This window comes from Saccostrea echinata, unplaced genomic scaffold (genome assembly GCF_033153115.1).
Source record: "Saccostrea echinata isolate AGI-Se365-2 ecotype Australia unplaced genomic scaffold, CSIRO_AGI_Sech_v1 ptg000023l, whole genome shotgun sequence".
In the NCBI taxonomy this organism is placed as follows: Eukaryota; Metazoa; Mollusca; class Bivalvia; order Ostreida; family Ostreidae; genus Saccostrea; species Saccostrea echinata.
Genome location: NW_026889772.1, coordinates 1,898,441 through 1,920,000, shown reverse-complemented (window position 1 = coordinate 1,920,000; position 21,560 = coordinate 1,898,441). Strand labels below are relative to the sequence as shown.

Here is a 21,560-nt window from a genome sequence, read left to right as displayed (position 1 = left end):
TCAATCAATACATAATATTATAAATTGTGACCATATATCTGAAAGTGATTTATTGTTAAATGGTAGTTCTAATCATGGACTTGATATTAATATACAAATATTTGTAGCAACAAAGCGATTTATATAATCACTGTCATATACATATGTGGTATATTGTAATACTCTGAATATTTCCAAACCGGTACTACTTTGTACTCTTGCTTATTTTTTTTTTTTATTATTTTTCTTTTTTCTTTCCTTTTCTAATTTTGCTTCTTTTGCCTTCTGTAACTTTGTTCATTTTTGTTTTTGCTTTCTTCTTTTGTACATTCTTACTTTTGCTTTAATAATTAATTTACTATGTACTTGCCTTGACCTTGATGTAGGGAGAGGGCTAAAATAGGCTGAGCCTGCTGCCCAATCCTATTCACTCTTACACCTGTGAATAAAATATTGTTTAAATTAAAATTAAGAAGGGGGGGGGTAGATTCCACTTTATAATTTTATTTAAAATTTCACTTGTGTATTATTGTACAGTGTCGGTAACTACATCATATTTGCGCTAAATTTAAAAACCTCTGGATTCCGCTGACAGTGAAGGAGAACTTTGGAAATGCTAAAACTTGACATGCTTAAAAACAATTGACTACCTCGGACCCGCTGTAAACAAGTTTCGGTAATGAGTTATTGTTCTTTACATCGAACCCTAGCGGCAGTTGAAAGGCCTACAGTGAGTGCATGGTCAACAAAACAAGGAGACCTGATTATAAAAATTCTATATATAGCCTATCATTTTCAAAATAATTTTTGCTTATAAACAAAATTGCAGACTGAAAAAAATATGCACTGAATATCATGAAAGACCATGATTTTATTCTCTTTTTTTTAACCACTGTAATCAAAAAGTAATCGATGATTACAAGACTTTTTTTCGGAGTAATTGATTAAACAAGAAGTCTGTGAGCCAATGCTCTCTCATAATACCCCCGCTTTGATTTGAATACACAAGATCATTTATGGACAGACACATGGATAAACAGAAAGTTGACATCGGATTCGTACAAAAATGAATCCCACCATATGGCATGCCTAAACAGAGAGCGTGCTAAACTTTCAAGCATCTGCAATGAGTAGTTGCTAAGGAAACTGCGACCAAAATTTGCTATTTATGGTATGGACAGACGCACAGATTAACAGGAAGTTGACATTGGAATCGCACAAAAATGAATCCCACCATATGGCATGCCTAAACAGAATGTGCTTATATTTCAGGCATCTGCGATGAGTAATTGTTGAGAAAACTGCGATCAAAATTTGTTACGTATGGTATGGACAGACGCACGGATTAACAGGAAGTTGACATCGCAATCGCACAAAAATGAATCCCACCATATGACATGCCTAAACAAAGAGTGTGCTAAAATTTTAAGCATCTGCGATGAGTTGTTGCTGAGAAAACTGTGACCAAAATTTGTTGTCCTTTGGAGCTGGGGTATAATTACTTGTAATCACAAAAATGCATGATTACTGATTACTCTTGATAACACAGCAAACTGTAATCAATTACAGGTGATTACGATTACTGATTACGATAACCCCATCCCTGCAAATGGATGGTATGTGAGGACTAACCCAAATCTTCCAGGCAGGTGCTAGACTAACCCTAATCAGTGAAATAGTTATAGTGTGCGAAGTCTAAGCCCAATCTCTTGAATGGGTGCGAAACTAACCATAATCAGTCTAATACTTGTGCAAGGACTAACCCTTATCTCTCGGGTCGGCGCAAGACTAACCCTATTAGCAGTCGAGTGTGTGCTAGACTTACCCTTATCAGTTGAATGACATAAATCTTACGTCATAGTGCAATGGGTGCACGTATCTTTCAGATCTTGGGACAGGTAAAGTCAAGTCTACCCCTCACCGTTGCTGTAATAAAAGACAAGTGTATGTCTATACTGAATTTTCAGTAGTATGAAGAATACAATCAGAATGAATTCATGTACAATATACATTTACTTTTGCAAAATACTGCCAAAAAAAAATTAGTAGTACTGAAGTAGGAAAGGAGGAATCCTTGAAGAAAATATATATATGGCTGGATAAGAATCGAACCCGGGACCCCTGCACAACTAGTCAGGTGCTCTACCGCTGAGCTACCTAGGTAGATATCCATGGTCCGTATAGCCCGAATTTCCAAATCTCTTCCTCCTTAAACAGTCTTCGACCTCGAAGACACAAGTTCATGGGCGTGTTAGGACTTACTAATTTATACATAACCCTAAACAAGGCCACTCACACTGGCCATCATATGTAGTAGGAAAGGAGGAATGCATAAAGAAAATATATGGCTGGACCAGGAATCGAACCCGGGACCCCTGTATTACAAGTCAGATGCTCTACCACTGAGCTACCAAGGCCGATGGTCCGTATAGCCCAAACTTCTACAGTACATTATGAATAACAACTCATTTATCAGAAAAAATTCTTGGAATCGTCAGTGCCATGAATTTTATTTCATTAATATTTGCCAGAAATTTTCAAGTTATTCTACAAATAAATCATGAAATCTCCAATATTATGGAATATAAAACTTACTGAGGCTAAATGATTATTCACGTTAGATAAAAGTAAAAGAAATACATAACCACAATTCATTTCAATGAAATAGGTTCAAAATTGGCCCCGTGGCACTCTACGCAACTGTGCGATCGGATTAAAATCGGCCATGTGGCACAGAAGTGATTAAATAAATAGCATTTTATTCCAATGTTTTCAATTATCAACAATATTATTATCAGCAATGTACACTGTAGTAAGAGGCCAAGCATGGTTTTCCACGTCCTGGAAATTCCTTGCTATAATCAAATCTTCCTGAGTACTTGTCTTGTGAATCCACATTGCTGTCATCATAAAATGTCATTCCTTCAGGCCTCCTGACCCAGACAGTATAATGCTTATTTGCATTAATATAGATGGCACCCAATCTGTATATCTGATTTAGAATGTGGATCTCTGGAGGTACACATTCCATTCTTATGTCCATGTGCCAAAGGTTTATAAATAGACATGGTGGAGGAGGAATAAAAGACCAGCTGATCTGTTTGTGGCAGGAAAGGCATCTGAAATTAAAGAGCAAATGCTAAAACAGCAATCAATGATTATTTGTGTATGATGAAGCTACAAATATGTCCATAGGAATGCCTCACCCAGGGTTCAGTGGTAATGTAACATGAAAACTTGTCTAAAGAAAATATCTTGAATAGTTCCTTTAAAACTGAGTTTTACACACAATGAATGATATTTACATCCATTAAATATTATCTCCTCTATTTCTTAAGAAAACCATTGCCGTTTATCAGCTAGTAAACACCGCTCACCTCTACAGATTTATTGAGCAGTGGCTCTCCCATCAATGAAACGTACAATGACGTACATATCAATAAGACAATATTTCATCTACTAAATCCTACTTTAAATGATTATTTGTACAGATATAAATATATACAATAAATTGTCTTTCTTTCTTTGTTAGTACGGGAATTAACAATGCAGCTATTGCAGAAAAAAAATTACATAACCCGCTTACGCTGGTTATGCATTTTTGCTGCAACAGCTGCAACATTAATTCCCTTACTAACAACCAAAGAAAGCATTTTATTTTTTAAGTAAAGACAAAGGTCATTGGGAAGGTAAAGGTAAATACAAACAAATTCAAAGAATTTTGGTCCCCTGTTTTCGGTGTCTAAGTGGTTGGGATGAAATTGTAACTGTCTTGATTGTATGTCATGTTTTGTATGATGGACAGATAAAATTGGTACCCATGGAAATTCCGACAGATTGTTGGAAGACGTTATCTCCAACAAGAGGCCTATGGGCCACATAGCTCACCTGAGCACACTGGCTAGGAAGAAGTAAAAATCAGTTCAATATATTGAAAAGTTTTAGGGGGGGGGCAAACTTAAATTTACACTACCTCAGGATGCTTCTATATCAATATTACTAATCAAGGCTTTGCTGTTCTTAAATAGAAGAATTTTAAAGATTTTTTTCCTATGTATTCCTATGTAAAAAACTCTGATTGGCCATTGTGGCCCACCCTACCCACAGCACCATAAATTTGAACAAATTTGAATTCATACACTACCTGTGGATGCTCCTATAATAATATGACTAATCATGGCTTTGCTGTTCTTCAGCAGCAGATTTTTTCAAGATGATTCCTATATATTCTTATGCAAAACTTTGACCCTCTGTCGTGTCCCAACCCCTGGGGGGTCATGATTTGAACAAACTTGATTCTACAATTCCTAAGGTTGCTTCTGTATAAATATGACTAATAATGGCTTATTTGTTCTTGAGAAGAAGATTTCAAAGATATTTCCTATGTAATGTGTATGACCAGGTTCTTACAAGGGATATATAGGTTTTCCTTTTACTCTGTCTGAGTTAATGATTGGACAGCTATGTCTGAGGGTATATCACATAGTACTTAAATTTCTCTTTCATCTAGAGATGGGGACTGGGTAAGGTACTTAATCTCCCCTAGGTTCCCATTGATAGATAAGAACCAGTTGTCTCAATCTTCTTCAGATTTAGTACACCCAGAACTTAAGTACTTAACAAAGATTGCATTGAAGTCTATGGAGCAATTTTTTAAAAATAAAAATTCAAATAATAAGAATATCAATAAATACTGTAGTGAAAAAATGCACTAAAACTTATTAGAAATAGAATGACAATTGAAAATGATATTTTTTACCAGGGAAAATTTTTTGTTTTAAATTGATTTTTTTTTTATTAATTAAAAACAGAGGAGATAACTCTTACCAAAATTCAAGGTCATAAATTAGGACACATCCCACCCTTATGTGCTAATAGTAATAAATGGGAATTATGTCTAAATATACTGCGTATTCAACACCTACACATCTGTTATGTATTCAATTTCATTGAATCTTTTGCTATTAGTTTAGGAATGACTCTAATTCTTGGCCAAATTATTCGAGTATAACCTGGTTTGGGTCAGTTTACGCTCTATAACCCGCAAAGCGGATTATAAAACAGCGTAAACTGACCCAAACCAGGTTATACTCGAATAATTTGGCCAAGAATTAGAGTCATTCCTTATAATTTAATTTTAAAATCATTAAATAATTATGGGTGTAAAATTTCGTTACTTTTTATTAGTTCAAATTTGCCGCTCAATAATACAACCGTAGTAACGGAAGTAACGGAAGTGATGGGAAGCGAGGGGAGGTAAAAACTGATACATAGGCCTAGCAGCCTTGTTGTTTGTTTACATGTGGTAAGATCGAATTACTGTTTGAAGTTAAAGGTACATTTATTAAATCTGGAATTTTCCATGGAAATGAGAGGATTGTATGGATACAGATGATTCAGCTGGTTGTCAGGGGTGTGTGTCCCCATACTAAACCAGGTTATACAGAAATAATTTGTGTTCCTTTTTGGATATTAACCAATCAGAGGCTAGAATACAAACAAAACTAAATTATGATGGAATACCTTAACTTCTTTATTGCTGATTCATCATCCAACTTCTTCAGCTACCTTCCGAATGCCTGACTTTCCCAAAGCTTTGCCTTATATACCCTTAGGCTAGTCCATTCCAAGGGTTGTCAGGTCATTCCACTATTTGAAGTCTTCAATGCGTTTTACTCCATTACATCTATATATTCATGTGTAAACCTTGACCAACTGTTGTGGCCCCGCCCTACCCCCAGGGGTCATGATTTGAACAAACCTAATCTACACTACCTGAGGATACTTCTGTATTAATATTATCTTAAAATATGTCTAATAATGGAGTAGCTGTTCTTGAGAAAAAGATTTTTAAAGATATTTCCTATACATTCCTATGGTAAACTTTGACCCCCCCCCATTTGCGACCCTGCCTTACCCCCAAGGGTCATGATTAGAACTTTAATTTACACAACCTGAGGATACTTCTGTATTAATATGTCTAATAATGGCTTAGCTGTTCTTGAGAAGAAGATTTTTAAAGATATTTCCTATATATTCCTATGGTAAACTTTGACCCCCCTGTTGTGCCCCTGCCCTACCCCCAGGGGTCATGATTGGAACAAACTTTAATCTACACTACCTGAGGATACTTCTGTATTAATATTTCTAATAATGGCTTAGCTGTTCTTGAAAAGAAGATTTTTAAAGATATATCCAAAACATTCCTATGGTAAACTTTGACTCCCCTGTTGTGGCCCTGCCCCACCTCCAGTGGTCATGGTTGGAACAAACTTGAATCTACACTACCTGAAAATACTTGAAACATGAAGGTCAAGGTCAAGGGGTAAAAAATTATAGCATGCTTGGAAACGTCTTGTCACAGGTAATTCACATGTCAAATATGAAAGCCATCTTTTCACAATCAAAAGTTGTAAGCAAAGATAAAATTTCTGAAAAGTAGGTCAGACTTCAAAGTCACAGGGTCAAAAATTGTAGTATATTTGGAAAGGCCTTGTCACAGGTAATATATATGTATAATATGAAAGCTTTATCTTTTTTCATTCAAAAGTTATGACCAATTTAAAGTTATGTTAAAATTTTTGAAAAGTAGGTTAAACTTCAAGGTCATGAAGTATGTTTGGAAAGGTTTTGACACAGGTAATGCACATACCAAATATGAAAGCCCTATCTTTTCTAAATCAAAAGTTATAAGCAAAGATAAAATTTTTGAAAAGTAGGTCAAACTTCAAGGTCACAGGGTCAAAAATCATAGTATATTTGGAAAGGTCTTGACACAGGTAAATGTACATGTGATACATGAAAGCCCTATCTCTTCTCATTCAAAAGTTATGACCAAGGTTTAAGTTTTTGTGACAGACTGACAGACAGACAGACAGACTGACAGATTGACAGACTGACAGATGAACGAGATTCAATGTCCCTCACTTTCGTAAAAGCGGGGGATAAAAATCTTCTTTTCAAAGGCCATGATTAGTCATATGAATATGGACGCATCCTCAGATAGTTTAGATTCAAATTTGTTCAAATCATGACACCTGAGGGTAGGATGGGGCTACAACAGAGGGTCAATTTTTTACATAGGAATATGTAGCCTTTGGCTCAGGTGAGCTAAAAAGTTGGATATAGATGATAAATTCTCACCAAATTATGTATAAGTGCATAAGCTTACATAAATATATCTTAAATGGTTTCTTTAAAATTAAGCAAAATGTAAATTTAAGAAAAGTGAGGTCAAGGTCCCAGAAAAGTTCAAGGTCAAATGTCTTTGATGCAGTTGAATAGTTCTCATAAACACGTATCAGCATATTAAGTTTGATAAAAATATTTCAGAAGGTTTATTTAAAACTGAGCTGAATACTAATTTAAAATAAATGAAGTTAAGGTCAAAGGAAAGGTCAAGGTCAAAAAATGTTGATGCAGTTGAAAAGGTTACATCAGTATGTATTAGCATATGAAGTTTGATAAAAATATTATGAATGGTTTCTTTAAAACTGAGTTAAACACAAATTGAGAAAAGTGAGGTCAAGGTCAAAGGAAAGGTCAAGGTGAAAAAATATTGATGCAGTTGAATAGCTTACATCAGTATGTATCAGCATTTGAAGTTTGACACTAATTTTAGAAAAGTGAGGTCAAGGTCAAAGGAAAGCCAAGGTCAAAAATTGTTGATGCAGTTGAAAAGGTTACATCAGTATGTATAAGCATATGAAGTTTGATAAAAATATTATGAATGGTTTCTTTAAAACTGCGCTAAACACTAATTTAAGAAAAAGTTAATTCAAGGTCAAGGTCAAGGTCAAAAAATATTGATGCAGTTGAATAGCTCTCACCAGTATGTATCAGCATATGAAGTTTGATAAAAATATCTTGGATGGTTTCTTTGAAACTAAGCTTTGAACAGAGCTTAACGCAAAGTGTGACTGAAGGACAGACGGAAGGACAGAAGACGGACATGACAAACACTATATGCCCCGGCCATATTCATGCGGGGCATAAAATTATTGATGCAGTTGAATATCATCAGTATGTATCAGCATATGAAGTTTGGTAACAATATCTTGAATGGTTTCTTTGAAACTGAGCTAAACATTAATCTAAGAAAAGTGAGGTCAAGGTCAAAGGAAAGGTCAAGGTCAGAAAATGTTGATGCAGTTGAATAACTATCATCAGTATATATCAGCATATGAAGTTTGATAACAATATCTTGAATGTTTTCTTTGAAACTGAGCTTAACACTAATTTAAGAAAAGTGGACTCAAGGTCAAAGACAAGAGGTCCATGGGCCACAGCGCTCACCTGAGTAACTTTGGCCTTGCTGTTTTTCACCTGATTTCCCCCCCCCCCCCCCCCCGGTAGTACTTATTGTGGCCCCGCCCTTCCCCCGGGGGTCATGATTTGAACAATTTAGAATCTACACTACCCCAGGATGCTTCCACATAAGTTTCAGCTTTTCTGGCCCAGTGGTTCTTGAGAAGAAGATTTTTAAACATTTTTCCTATATATTTCAATGTAAAACTTGGATTCCCTATTGTGGCCCCGCCCTACCCCCGGGGGTCATGATTTGAACAATTTAGAATCTACACTACCCCAGCATGCTTCCACATAAGTTTCAGCTTTTCAGGCCCAGTGGCTCTTGAGAAGAAGATTTTTAAAGATTTTTCCTATATATTTCAATGTAAAACTTGGATTCCCTATTGTGGCCCCGCCCTACCCCCGGGGGTCATGATTTGAACAATTTAGAATCTACACTTCCCCAGGATGCTTCCAAGTAAGTTTCAGCTTTTCAGGCCCAGTGGCTCTTGAGAAGAAGATTTTTAAAGATTTTTCCTATATATTACAATGTAAAACTTGGATTCCCTATTGTGGCCCCGCCCTACCCCCGGGGGTCATGATTTGAACAATTTAGAATCTACACTTCCCCAGCATGCTTCCAAGTAAGTTTAAGTTTTTCTGGCCCAGTGGTTCTTGAGAAGAAGATTTTTAAAGATTTTTACTACATATTTCAATGTAAAACTTGGATTCCCTATTGTGGCCCCGCCCTTCCCCCGGGGGTCATGATTTGAACAATTAAGAATCTACACTACCTTAGGATGCTTCCAGATAAGTTTCAGCTTTTCTTGCCCAGTGGTTCTTGAGAAGAAGATTTTTTAATGACCCCACCAAATTTTTGTATTTTCTTGATTATCTCCCCTTTGAAGGGGACTTGGCCCTTCATTTTAACAATTTAAACTCCCCTTCACCCAAGGTTGCTTTGTACCAAGTTTGGTTAAAATTGGCCCCGTGGTTCTTGAGAAGAAGTCGAAAATGTGAAAAGTTTACAGACGGACGGACAGACGGACGGACGACGGACAACGGGTGATCAGAAAAGCTCACTTGAGCTTTCAGCTCAGGTGAGCTAAAAAGGTCAAGGTCAAAAAATGTTGATGCAGTTGAATACCTTACATCAGTATGTATCCACATATAAAGTTTGACAACAATATCTTGTATGGTTTCTTTGAAACTAAGCTTTGAACTGAGCTAAACGCAAAGTGTGACGCAAAGACAGACGGAAGGGTGGAAGGACAGAAGGAGAGAAGATGGACATGACAAACACTATATGCCCCGGCCATATTCATGGCGGGGCATAAAAACAGGTCGGCTAATATAGGAGCTCAGTTAGACTAAGTGCCAGTTGGCATTCCAACAGTCTGTTGGAAAACCTGGTCTCCGAAGACTACATAGATGTTGTCAATGAGGAATTCCAGCGTCCTTGAATATCAACTTCAGAGTACATTGTACTTGTGTGTGGAATCGGAATGATTTTTAACAAAAGTAATTTTGTTGACAACCAACCATAAGATACAAAAATTTCCCAGTTCCATTGTTATTGAAGAAGCAGTTGTACTCTATGATATCAAAAAGCATAGTTTTTTTTAATTTATTGTGAGGAATGGTGGTATAAAGTGTAGAAAAACTGTACGTTTTGATGTTATTGAAAAAAACTGTGATTTTAAATTTTTTAAAATAAGGATACAACTTTAATTTTGAAAAACAAACAAGCAAAAAAACAAAAAAATTAGTTTACATCATAAGCCACAAAGTTTTCTTTTTAAGGGGATGAAGGACACATGGTCACATGACTCTGTTTTACTACGTCATAGTCTCCGTTTATATAAGTGCAAAACGTGTAAAGCATCAGTTCTTGTATAATTTTTTGACAATTTTTTAACTTTAATTACCATCTTATATAAAAAAAAAATAACAGTTTTAACATTCTTGTAAATATTAACAAATTATGAAAAAGATTGATCCACTCCTCTGTTTCCCTAAACTGCGCGTCCAACAAGTCGGTGACGTCATACACGATCTGTTAGTACAGCAAGATCATACTCGGTGAACAGAGGGGCGGTATTATTATGTAAAAACAGGTCATAATCAGTATATGATGAAATATTTTGAGAAACGGGGAACACAAAAATTATTTTTGCATGGCTGATGACGGAAATCTTATGTAGGTATATCTTATTTTGCTTATTTAGCTTACGTGTGACGTCATAGTTGGTTTTTCCCGTACCCGAGAAATGTAACATGACAAGTTTTTGTCACGCTTATGTCCTCTTTAACGATGTCCTGTGAAATAAGGAGGTCAGCTTCATCATTCGAAACTTTTACAGTTAATCAATAATTTGAAGGATTTGCATTTCAACGTAAATTAAAAAATATTGAATGATAGAATTTTTTGTAAATTACGTTTTTTATTGTTTAAGTTGTCTTAAAAAGTGCGTAATTTTCCCTATCCAGATGCAGTGTGATAGACAAAACTTGCTTTTTCGAATTTTAAATCCTAGGTATACTCTGAAATATTTTAAAAGACACATGTCCACTTTGATATTTTTTATGTATGCTTAAAAAATCCCATTATGGACAGAGTAATGCACACGGAAACATGGAGAATTAAAACTCCACTTAGATACTGTAGGGCATAGTATTTGTCAATCAATATCTCCAAAATAAGGTTAGAAATCTAATGATATAACTGCTTTAAGATATGTGGGACATACTTAATTAGAAATATACAAAATATGAAAAAAATTGAATGACAAGTATTTTTTCAGCTCAAGGTCCTTCTCCTCCTTAATTTAAATTTACTCAAGATACATCAGACATTTTAGCAATGATTTCATGGATTAATCTTCATATCCTTTTAAATAACAATGAGAAAATGAAGCAATAACCAGGAATATTAAACATATACTTACATGGGTAAATATCGACTCTCAAGTGAACTGTTGATCCACTGTTGGAAAAAGTGAATGCCCTTGATATCATGCTTGGAGCTACAAGGACTACAACAAAATATCAGGTGAAAATTATAACCAAAAAAAAAAAGAAAGAAAAACATTGGTAATCAAAGATTACATAGCTCACCTTATCAAATGTTATCTTCAAGTAAAGCAAATTCCCACACTAAACAAATAACCTAGTAGTCTGCATCGCTAGATGCAACATTTATGCAAGTTTGGTCTGATAGGGCTTGCAGTTACTTGGAAATGGATTTGCTCTAAACTCTTTAACCTGGTCATGAGACATAAGGAAAATGCAGGCCAAATCTATCATACAAAACAAGTCTGGTAGTGTGCTTCCCTTGAAGCATCATCCACACACCTATGGTCATTAGTTACCTAGGAATGGACTGGCTCAAAAATCTTAACCTGGTCACTCATCTGGAAAATGTACTCTGATCCAGTATCCAAAGCAAGTCTGGTAGTGTGCATCCCTAGACGTATCATCCATGCAAGTTTGGTCCAGGTAGGCCTTTATAATTTCTTGAACCTGCTTCAAAATCTTTAACCTGATCACTCAACTTAAAAATATGTGTCAAATCCAGCATCAGAAGCAAGTCTGGTAGTGTGCATCAATAGATGCATCATCAATGCAAGTTTGGTCCAGACAGGCCTCTTCAGGGTTGGTAATGGGCTTGCTCCAAAATCATCAACCTGGTCATTTATCTCCAAAATGTAAGTCAGACCCAGCATCTGTAGCAATTCTGGTGGTGTGCAACAATAGGTGTATTATCTATGCAAGTTTGATCAGCATACAGCTTATAGTCATTTAGAATGAACCTGTTAAAAACTTTAACCTGGACACTCATCCAGAAAATGAAGGTCAAATCTAGTATCCGAAGCAAGGCTGGTACGGTGCATCCTTAGACGTATCATCCATGCAAGTTTGGTCAATACAAGGCTCATAGTTACTTAACCATATTTTCACCCAATCTCCCTTGCAGAGTTGTCATTCGTTCCTCTCTCAGACACCTCTGCAATGGGTTTGTGTCAAGATTTTTGACATAAGGTAAAAAACATGATATTCTAAGGATTATTTCAATTTAAACTAATAGTTCTAGATCTACTTAGTAGATATATACCTTAAAAGACAAACAGTAGTGCAGGAATTTAATTATAATGAATTAAAACAATCGCATTATTTCTATTTTATTATATGTTCTTTAATTTTTAGGAGGGAAAATCTACTAGGAAAATTAACTCACCTAATTGGGAAAAAAGGTACCTTTTTATGCCCCCTTAATCAAACATTTGGGGTATATAGTTTTGGCTCTGTCCGTCCATCTGTTCTGTCTGCCTGTTTGTCTGTTTATCTGTTTGTCCACAAAAACTTTAGCCTTGCCCATAACTTTTGATTGGTTGGAGCTATGGCTTTCATATTTCACATGTATTCCTTGTGGCAAGTCCTTTCTTTGAGTACCAACATATTTGACCTCTTAACCTTGGAGTTTGACCCACTTTCGCAAAATTTTACCAAACTTTAACCTTGGCCATAACTTTTAAACGATTGTTTCTAGGGCTTTCACACTTCACATGTGTATTACTTGTGACAAGACCTTTCCTTGGGTTTCAACAATCTTGACCCATTGACTTTAACCTTTGAGTTTGACCTACTTTTAAAAAAATTTAACCTTGGCCATTACTTTTGAATGGTAAGCACTAGGGCTTTCATACTTCACAGGTATATTCCTTGTGACAAGAACTTCCCTTGTATACCAACAATTTTGATCCTTGACCTTAACCTTGGAGTTAACCTACTTTTGAAAAACTTTAACCTTGGCCATAACTTATGAATAGTTGGTGCTATGGCTTACATATTTCACAAGTGTATTCCTTGTGACAATTACTTCCCTTCGGTACCAACAAGTTGACCAATTGACCTTGACCTTGGAGTTTGGCCTACTTTTGAAAAACTTTAACCTTGGCCATAACTTTTGAATAGTTGGTGCTACGGCTTACATATTTCACAAGTGTATTCCTTGTGACAATTACTTCCCTTGGGTACCAACAAGTTGACCAATTGACCTTGACCTTGGAGTTTGACCTACTTTTGAAAAACTTTAACCTTGGCCATAACTTTTGAATGGTTGGTGCTATGGCTTTCATATTTCACATGTGTATTTCTTGCCACAAGACTTCCCTTGTGTATTAACAGTTTTGACCTTTTTTCTTTGACGTTGGTGTTTGATCTACTTTTGAAAAACTTTAACCTTGGCCACAACTTTTGAATGGTTAGTGCTAGAGCTTTCATATTTCACATGTGTATTTCTTGTGACAAGACCTTCCCATGGGCACAATTAATTTTGACCCTTTGAACTTGGAGTTTGAACAAACAGATAAACAGGCAGACAGATGGACAGAGCAAAAACTATATGCCCCTGAATCTTCTATTATGGGGGCATAAAAAGTTTATGCAATTGAATAGCTCTCATTTAAGAAATAAGATATTATTTTTAGAGTTTCATTTGGATATGACATGAAGTTGGTCATGTGTTCAAATCCTATCATGCCTGAAGGGCGTTATAATAGTAGATTTCAACACGTACCAACTTCATGTCATATCCCAGTGAAACTCTAAAAAATGATATCTTATATTTTTATTTTTATTTTTATTCATGTTACAATGAAAAAATGCACTATTTAGACTTTGTTATCAAAATGCAACATAACATACATGTGTGATGTCACAGTCTAGACCTTCCAAATGCCTCGTGCAGTTTGCTTTCCATACTCAAGAAGGTCTGATCACGTGACCAACTTCATTTCATCGAAAAATTAATGCCAATTTTGTTAGTATTGTCATATAAGGAAAGACAATGGCAAATGTAAATATCAATACATAAGCATTTGAAGTTTGATGAAAATATCTTGAACAGTTTCTTTGAGCTAAACCAGGACTCTCGATTTTCTATAATTGGGGCCGTTGAAAGGCTTCCAATCTAATTAAAATTAGATGTTCTGAATCTGCTACCGCTTCTCAAACATCTAACAACATCCCATTCGGGGTCACGACAGAGCGACATGAAAATTTTGGCCAATCAGATTTGAGCTTCTGTATACGATTCTATAATTAGTTCCACAGCTACATCTTAACATTATTGATGCTCAGTAGTCTGTCTTATGTTGAATTAAAGTAATTTTGGTATAAATTGAATGTATAGTCCGCCAATCTGGCATTCTTACCTGAATAACGCAAACGAGAATGCACAAACTATACGCACGTCACATTCATACATAGAACAGCCTTTGCCATACATATTTTGTTTACTACGAAACTCCTCGGGCGTTTAGGTTTGGCAGTGAAAAAAAGAAACGCATCCGAACTATAAGCCAAGGTTTCAGAGGCAGCAATTTCATTGGCTAATCGAAAGGTCGCTCTGACGTGACCCCGAATTGGATGTTGTTAGATGTTTGAGAAGCGGTAGTGGGTTCGGAACATCTAATTTTAATTCGATTGAAAGGCTACATTCTCTCAATTCAAAACAAGAGGCCCATGGGCCACATTGCTCACCTGAGTAACTTTGGCCATGCTGTTCATTACCAGACTCCCCCCTTGTAATACCTATTGTGGCCCCACCCTCCCCCCAGGGGCCATGATTTGAACAATTTAGAATCTACACTACCCCAGGATGCTTCCACATAAGTTTCAGTTTTTCTGGTCCAGTGGTTCTTGAGAAGATTTTAAAAGATTTTTCCTATATATTTCAATGTAAAACTTGGGATTCCCCCTATTGTGGCCCCGCCCTATCCCCTGGGTCATGATTTGAACAATTTAGAGTGTACACTACTTGAGGATGCTTCCACATAAGTTTCAGCTTTTCTGGCCCAGTGGTTCTTGAGAAGAAGATTTTTAAAGATTTTTCCTATATATTTCAATGTAAAACTTGTATTTCCTATTGTGGCCCCGCCCTACTCCCGGGGGTCATGATTTGAACAATTTAGAATCTACACTACCCCAGGATGCTTCCACATAAGTTTCAGCTTTTCCGGCCCAGTGGTTCTTGAGAATAAGATTTTTAAAGATTTTTCCTATATATATTTCAATGTAAAACTTGGATTCCCTATTGTGGCCCCGCCCTACCCCCGGGGGTCATGATTTGAACAATTTAGAATCTACACTACCCCAGGATGCTTCCACATAAGTTTCAGCTTTTCTGGCCCAGTGGTTCTTGAGAAGAAGATTTTTAAAGATTTTTCCTATATATTTCAATGTAAAACTTGGATTCCTATTGTGGCCCCGCCCTACTCCCGGGGGTCATGATTTGAACAATTTAGAATCTACACTACCCCAGGATGCTTCCACATAAGTTTCAGCTTTTCTGGCCCAGTGGTTCTTGAGAAGAAGATTTTTAAAGATTTTTCCTATATATTTCAATGTAAAACTTGTATTTCCTATTGTGGCCCCGCCCTACCCCCGGGGGTCATGATTTAAACAATTTAGAATCTACACTACCCCAGGATGCTTCCACATAAGTTTCAGCTTTTCTGGCCCTGTGGTTCTTGAGAAAAAGTTTTTTAAAAATTTTTCCTATATATTTCAATGTAAAACTTGTATTTCCTATTGTGGCCCCGCCCTACCCCCGGGGGTCATGATTTGAACAATTTAGAATCTACACTACCCCAGGATGCTTCCACATAAGTTTCAGCTTTTCTGGCCCAGTGGTTCTTGAGAAGAAGATTTTTCAAGATTTTTCCTATATATTTCAATGTAAAACTTGGATTCCCTATTGTGGCCCCGCCCTACCCCCTGGGTCATGATTTAAACAATTTAGAATCTACACTACCCCAGGATGCGTCCACATAAGTTTCAGCTTTTCTGGCCCAGTGGTTCTTGAGAAGAAGATTTTTAAACATTTTTCCTATATATTTCAATGTAAAACTTGGATTCCCTATTGTGGCCCCGCCCTACCCCCGGGGGTCATGATTTGAACAATTTAGAATCTACACTACCCCAGGATGCTTCCACATAAGTTTCAGCTCTTCTGGCCCTGTGGTTCTTGAGAAGAAGATTTTTAAAGATTTTTCCTATATATTTCAATGTAAAACTTGGATTCCCTATTGTGGCCCCGCCCTACCCCCGGGGGTCATGATTTGAACAATTTAGAATCTACACTACCCCAGGATGCTTCCACATAAGTTTCAGCTTTTCTGGCCCAGTGGTTCTTGAGAAGAAGATTTTTAAAGATTTTTCCTATATATTTCAATGTAAAACTTGGATTCCCTATTGTGGCCCCGCCCTACCCCCGGGGGTCATGATTTGAACAATTTAGAATCTACACTACCCCAGGATGCTTCCACATAGGTTTCAGCTTTTCTGGCCCAGTGGTTCTTGAGAAGAAGATTTTTAAAGATTTTTCCTATATATTTCAATGTAAAACTTGGATTCCCTATTGTGGCCTCGCCCTACCCCCGGGGGTCATGATTTTTAAAATTTAGAATGTACACTATCCCAGGATGCTTCCACATAGGTTTCAGCTTTTCTGGCCCAGTGGTTCTTGAGAAGAAGATTTTTAAAGATTTTTCCTATATATATTTTAATGTAAAACTTGTATTTCCTATTGTGGCCCCGCCCTACCCCTGGGGGTCATGATTTGAACAATTTAGAATCTACACTTCCCCAGAATGCTTCCATATAAGTTTTAGCTTTACTGGCCCTGTGGTTCTTGAGAAGAAGATTTTTTAATGACCCCACCCTATTTTTGTCTTCTCTTGATTATCTCCCCTTGTGAGGGGACTTGGCCCTTCATTTTTATAATTAAATTCCCCTTTACCCAAGGATGCTTTGTACCAAGTTTGGTCAAAATTGGCCCAGTGGTTCTTGAGAAGAAGTCAAAAATGTGAAAAGTTTACAGACGGACAGACAGACAGACAGACGGACAGACAGACGGATGGACGGACGACGGACAAAATGTGATCAGAAAAGCTCACTTGAGCCTTCGGCTCAGGTGAGCTAAAAAGGCACATTTTTCCCAAATGAATATGACATTTTTCCCAATAGTCATTACCCCCATAAAATTAAAGAACATATATTTAGATAAATGTAAATAAACTTGCTACTCATACTTTTGCATATAGCAAAATGGAATCTAGATGATATCAAATGCTAGAAACCCAAATATGATGAATTTTAATGTATTGATTTTCCCCTAAATTCCCATCAAGTCGGTAATTTTCACAATTTTAACGGCCCCAGCCCCAGTACCAAAAGAGTGGTGTGAGAGCCCTGTAAACACAAATTTGAAGTCAAGGTCAAAGGAAAGGTAAAGGTCAACTAGAAATATGTCCATAGGACATGAATGCCCTGCTAAGGATTCATTAGTAATGAAACATGAAAATTTGTATTAGTGCATGAAGTTTGATAAAAATATCCTGAAGAGTTTCTTTGAAACTGAGTTTTATACACAATAAATAGTAAAGTCAAAGGTCATTGGGAAGGTCAAGGTAAAAAGAAAATTTGGACACAGTTGATAAATTCTCACCAAATAATATAAAATTGAGCAAGCTAATATAAAAAATATCTAGAACAATTTCTTTGAAACTGAGCTAAACACAAAATTGAGAAAAGTTAAATCAAGGTCAAAGAAAGGTCAAGGACAAAAAAGTTGACGAAGTTGAATAGCTCTCCTCAATATGTATCAGCATATGCTGATTGATAAAAATATTTCAATTTGTTTCTTTGAAACTAAGCTAAACACAAATTTGAGAAAAGTGAGATCAAGGTTAAAGGAAAGGTCACAGTCAATGTTGATGCCATTGAATAGCTCTCATCAATATGTATAAGCATATGAAGTTTGATAAAAATATCTTATATACTTTCTTTGAAATTTAACTAAACACAAATTTGAAGTCAAGGTCAAAGGAAAGGTCAAGGTAAAAAAAAGTCACTGAATAGCTCTCATCAATATGCACAAGCATATAAAGCTTGATAAAAATATCATGCATATAAAGTTTCAAATTGATAAAAATATCTTCTTTGAAATTAAATTAAACACAAATATGATGTCAAGGTCAAAGGAAAGGTAAAAAATGTTGCTGCAGTTGAATAGCTCACACCAATATGAATCAGGATATTAGGTTTGATTAAAATATCTTGAATAGTTTCTTTGAAACTGAGCTTAACACTAATTTAAGAAAAAATGAGGTCAAGGTTAAAGGAAGTCAAGGCCATAAAACATTGATGCAGTTGAACAACTCTTATCAATATGTATAAGCATATAAGGTTTGATAAAGATATCTTAAGTTTCTTTAAAATTGAGATAATCACTTATTAAAGAAAAGTGAGGTCAAGGTCAAAGGAAAGGTCAAGGTCAAAAATGTTGATGCAGATGAATAACTCTCATCAATATGAATCAGCAAATGAAGTTTGATAACAATATCTTGATTAGTTTCTTCAAAACTTAATTAAACACAAATTTTAGAAAAGTGAAGTCAAGGTCAGAGGAAAGGTCAAGGTCAAAAAATGTTGATTAAGTTGAATAGTTCTCACCAGTATGTATCAGCATATATGGTTTGATAAAAATGTCTTTGAATAGTTTCTTTGAAACTGAGCTAAACACTAATTTAAGAAAAGTGAGATCAAGGTCAAAGGGAAGGTCAAGATCAAAAAATGTTGATGCAGTTGAATAGCTTTCAATAATATATGTATCAGCATATGAAGTTTGATAAAAATATCTTGAATAGTTTCTTTGAAACTGAGCTAAACACAATGTGAGATGGAAGGACAGATGGAAGGATTGAAGATAGACATGACAAACACTATATGCCGTGGCCATATTTATGGTGGGCATAAAAATGTAACATTTTCTACCAAATGACTCATATTTCATAGCATCTTTTAGCAAATCAAAATACAATATCGGGAAAACAGTTCCCTTTCCTATATATAACAGGACACCTATATCAATAGCATGCTAATTAAAAGGGGGAAGCCTGATTTGTTAGGGGGAAGACTGGCTATAAAGACACTCTTCCTCCCTAGGTGGCAGGCTTACTAAGTGGCCAGTCTTCCAAGGGAATACGACACCAGGACAAAATTTACTACACATGTAGCCTCGGACTACCAGATTAGCATTAGTGTCAAACCCTGGTTCTTGAGAAAATTTTTAAATTGTTAAATGACCCCGTCCTAATTTTGCTTTTCCACCTGGTAGGGGCATGGTCCTTCATTTGAACAAAATTGAATTCCCTTCATCCAATACATGCACTCTGTGGCAAGTTTGCTTGAAATTGGCCCTGCTGTTCTGCAAAAGTTGGAAATGTGAACAGACAACACAACAGACACTGGACAGTCTTTGATCTGAAAAGCTTGCTTGAGCCTTTTGCTGAGCCTTTGTTTTTATTTTGGATTATCCAATAAAACCCCTTACCAAATATATATTTGCTCTTCCTCCCTCAGCTGTCTTTCTTTGCAATCACATTTTCCTATGACTGTGATCTTTTTCTTCATAAGAAGACACACAAATTTGATGATATTAAAGTTCCATAATTCAATGGTGGTTTCATCTTGTGTTATAACACCAGTCTTCAAAAGAATGGCTCTCATGCCCCAAGCAGAATTCTTTCCTCCTTTCCTCAACATATCCAGTATATCCTGTATATTGAAATACTAAAAGGTTACTGAATTTATATTGGTCGGGTGAATATCAGCACAAGTTGGCTGTACAAGAGCTTGCGAGTGCATTTGTACAGCCAAATTTAATTTTCTTGCAATACACACAGACGACTTTAAAACTTCTAGCTTTCTACTAAGGGGACGGCCATTTGATTCTAAGGAGAGGGGGGGGGGGGGGCGATTTCGGAAATAAATAATCTGTCCTTGACTGGTGCCCCCCCCCCTTTAGGAAAGTTTGACCCCCCCTTTTTTTTTGCTTGTCAGACTTTTTTTCAGTGAAGGAGAAAATAAATATAAAATCTGTCATTGATTATCTTGGAAAAAAATAATCTGTCCTTGACCAACATGAAAATAAATAATCCGACTCAGAAAAATTTGCCAGCCCCCCCCCCCCCCCCCCCTTCAGAATCAAATAATTGTCCCCTAATCTTTAATTTAAAAGAGTGAAAAACAGTGGGTAAAGTGAAATGACATTTTATAACATGCCTAACATTTAAAATATGCAATTTAAAAGAAAATAATTAAATCTAAACGTTAATAAATAAAATTAGGTATTTACAAATTATCAAAAAAGACTCCAAATATACCGACCCTGAATCTTCAAGCTGTTCCAGGGAACAAACATTTAGAGTAATTTTTAATTATAAAGAATAGGAGGAGAGAATTCATAACTTTACTTCCATTACTCAACAAATTATAGTTGGTGCTTTATTTATTAATCCTTAAAATCTGAGCAATAAGAAACTGAATACAAATAAAGAAAATCATGTCTTTTCCCTCAAACTTTTATTCAGGGGTAACAATCTTGCAACTATGAAATTCAGATTTTAAAGAAAAAAATAAATAGTGAAGACATCCATGAAAATACCCACAACGATTCTTAATAATTTTTTTTTATTGCAATGCCTGCAGCTAAAAACTTTACTACATAGTCATTCGATAATTTATACTGCCTTGTGTAAAATTAAAAAAAGTTTTCTGGAAATGTATTTACATGAAAAGAAATTTTAAAACTTAATTCAAATCAATTGTATTTATGCATTAAAGCGCTCGCTCTGTGATCGGGAGGTCGTGAGTTCGAATCTCGGCCGCGACAGACCTAAGTCGATAAAAAATAGGTAGCAACTGTTCCTTCGCCATGCGCTCGGCACTTTGGAGTGAAAGTTGCAGGTCTTTCAGATGAGACCTTGAAAACCGAGGCCCCGTGTCACGGCTGGCGTTGGCACGATAAAGATCCCTCACTGCTCAATGGCCCTGAGTGCCGAGTAAAGGTCAAAATTTGAAGCCCTTCACCGGTATATGGTGACGTCTCTATATGAGTGAAAAATTCTCGAATGGGACGTAAAACAATATATACATACATACATATTTATGCATTAAGATGCGTATTTATGTAAATGTTCTTCATTTTTGTAAATTCTTGGATCCAAGTCTTGGCTAATGTATTCAATATCTGCCAGCCATGTAAGTGTATTTTGATACCCGCACGCTGCAAGACCACCATTTACTTAAAGCATGACTATTTTGAAGACCCATCACCACCAAAGCAATCCTACCACTCTTATTATTCATGAATCCTGTGTAGTTTCACTTTAATTTTTGTTTACATCTCTATATTTAGAAATTGCATCCTTACCAGATCACCAGTC

The 21,560-nt window shown here is 36.0% G+C and overlaps 1 protein-coding gene and 1 non-coding gene across 2 annotated transcripts in view; both read right to left on the bottom strand.

Moving 5' to 3' along the window:
- Positions 1-2,324: 2,324 nt before the first annotated feature.
- On the bottom strand, positions 2,325-2,397 carry Trnat-ugu (transfer RNA threonine (anticodon UGU)). Its single transcript has one exon. It is a non-coding gene; the product is annotated as a tRNA-Thr (tRNA).
- Positions 2,398-2,478: 81 nt separating this feature from the next.
- Positions 2,479-21,560, bottom strand: part of LOC133191061 (uncharacterized) — a 31,760-nt gene continuing 12,678 nt past the window's right edge. The window contains exons 3-5 of the mRNA XM_061326741.1: positions 19,667-19,890; positions 11,217-11,303; positions 2,479-3,098 (exon numbers count right to left, since the gene is read on the bottom strand). Coding sequence (XP_061182725.1) covers positions 2,774-3,098; positions 11,217-11,303; positions 19,667-19,890 — 636 coding nt within the window. The 3' untranslated portion in view covers positions 2,479-2,773. The remainder of the gene's footprint in view (positions 3,099-11,216; positions 11,304-19,666; positions 19,891-21,560) is intronic.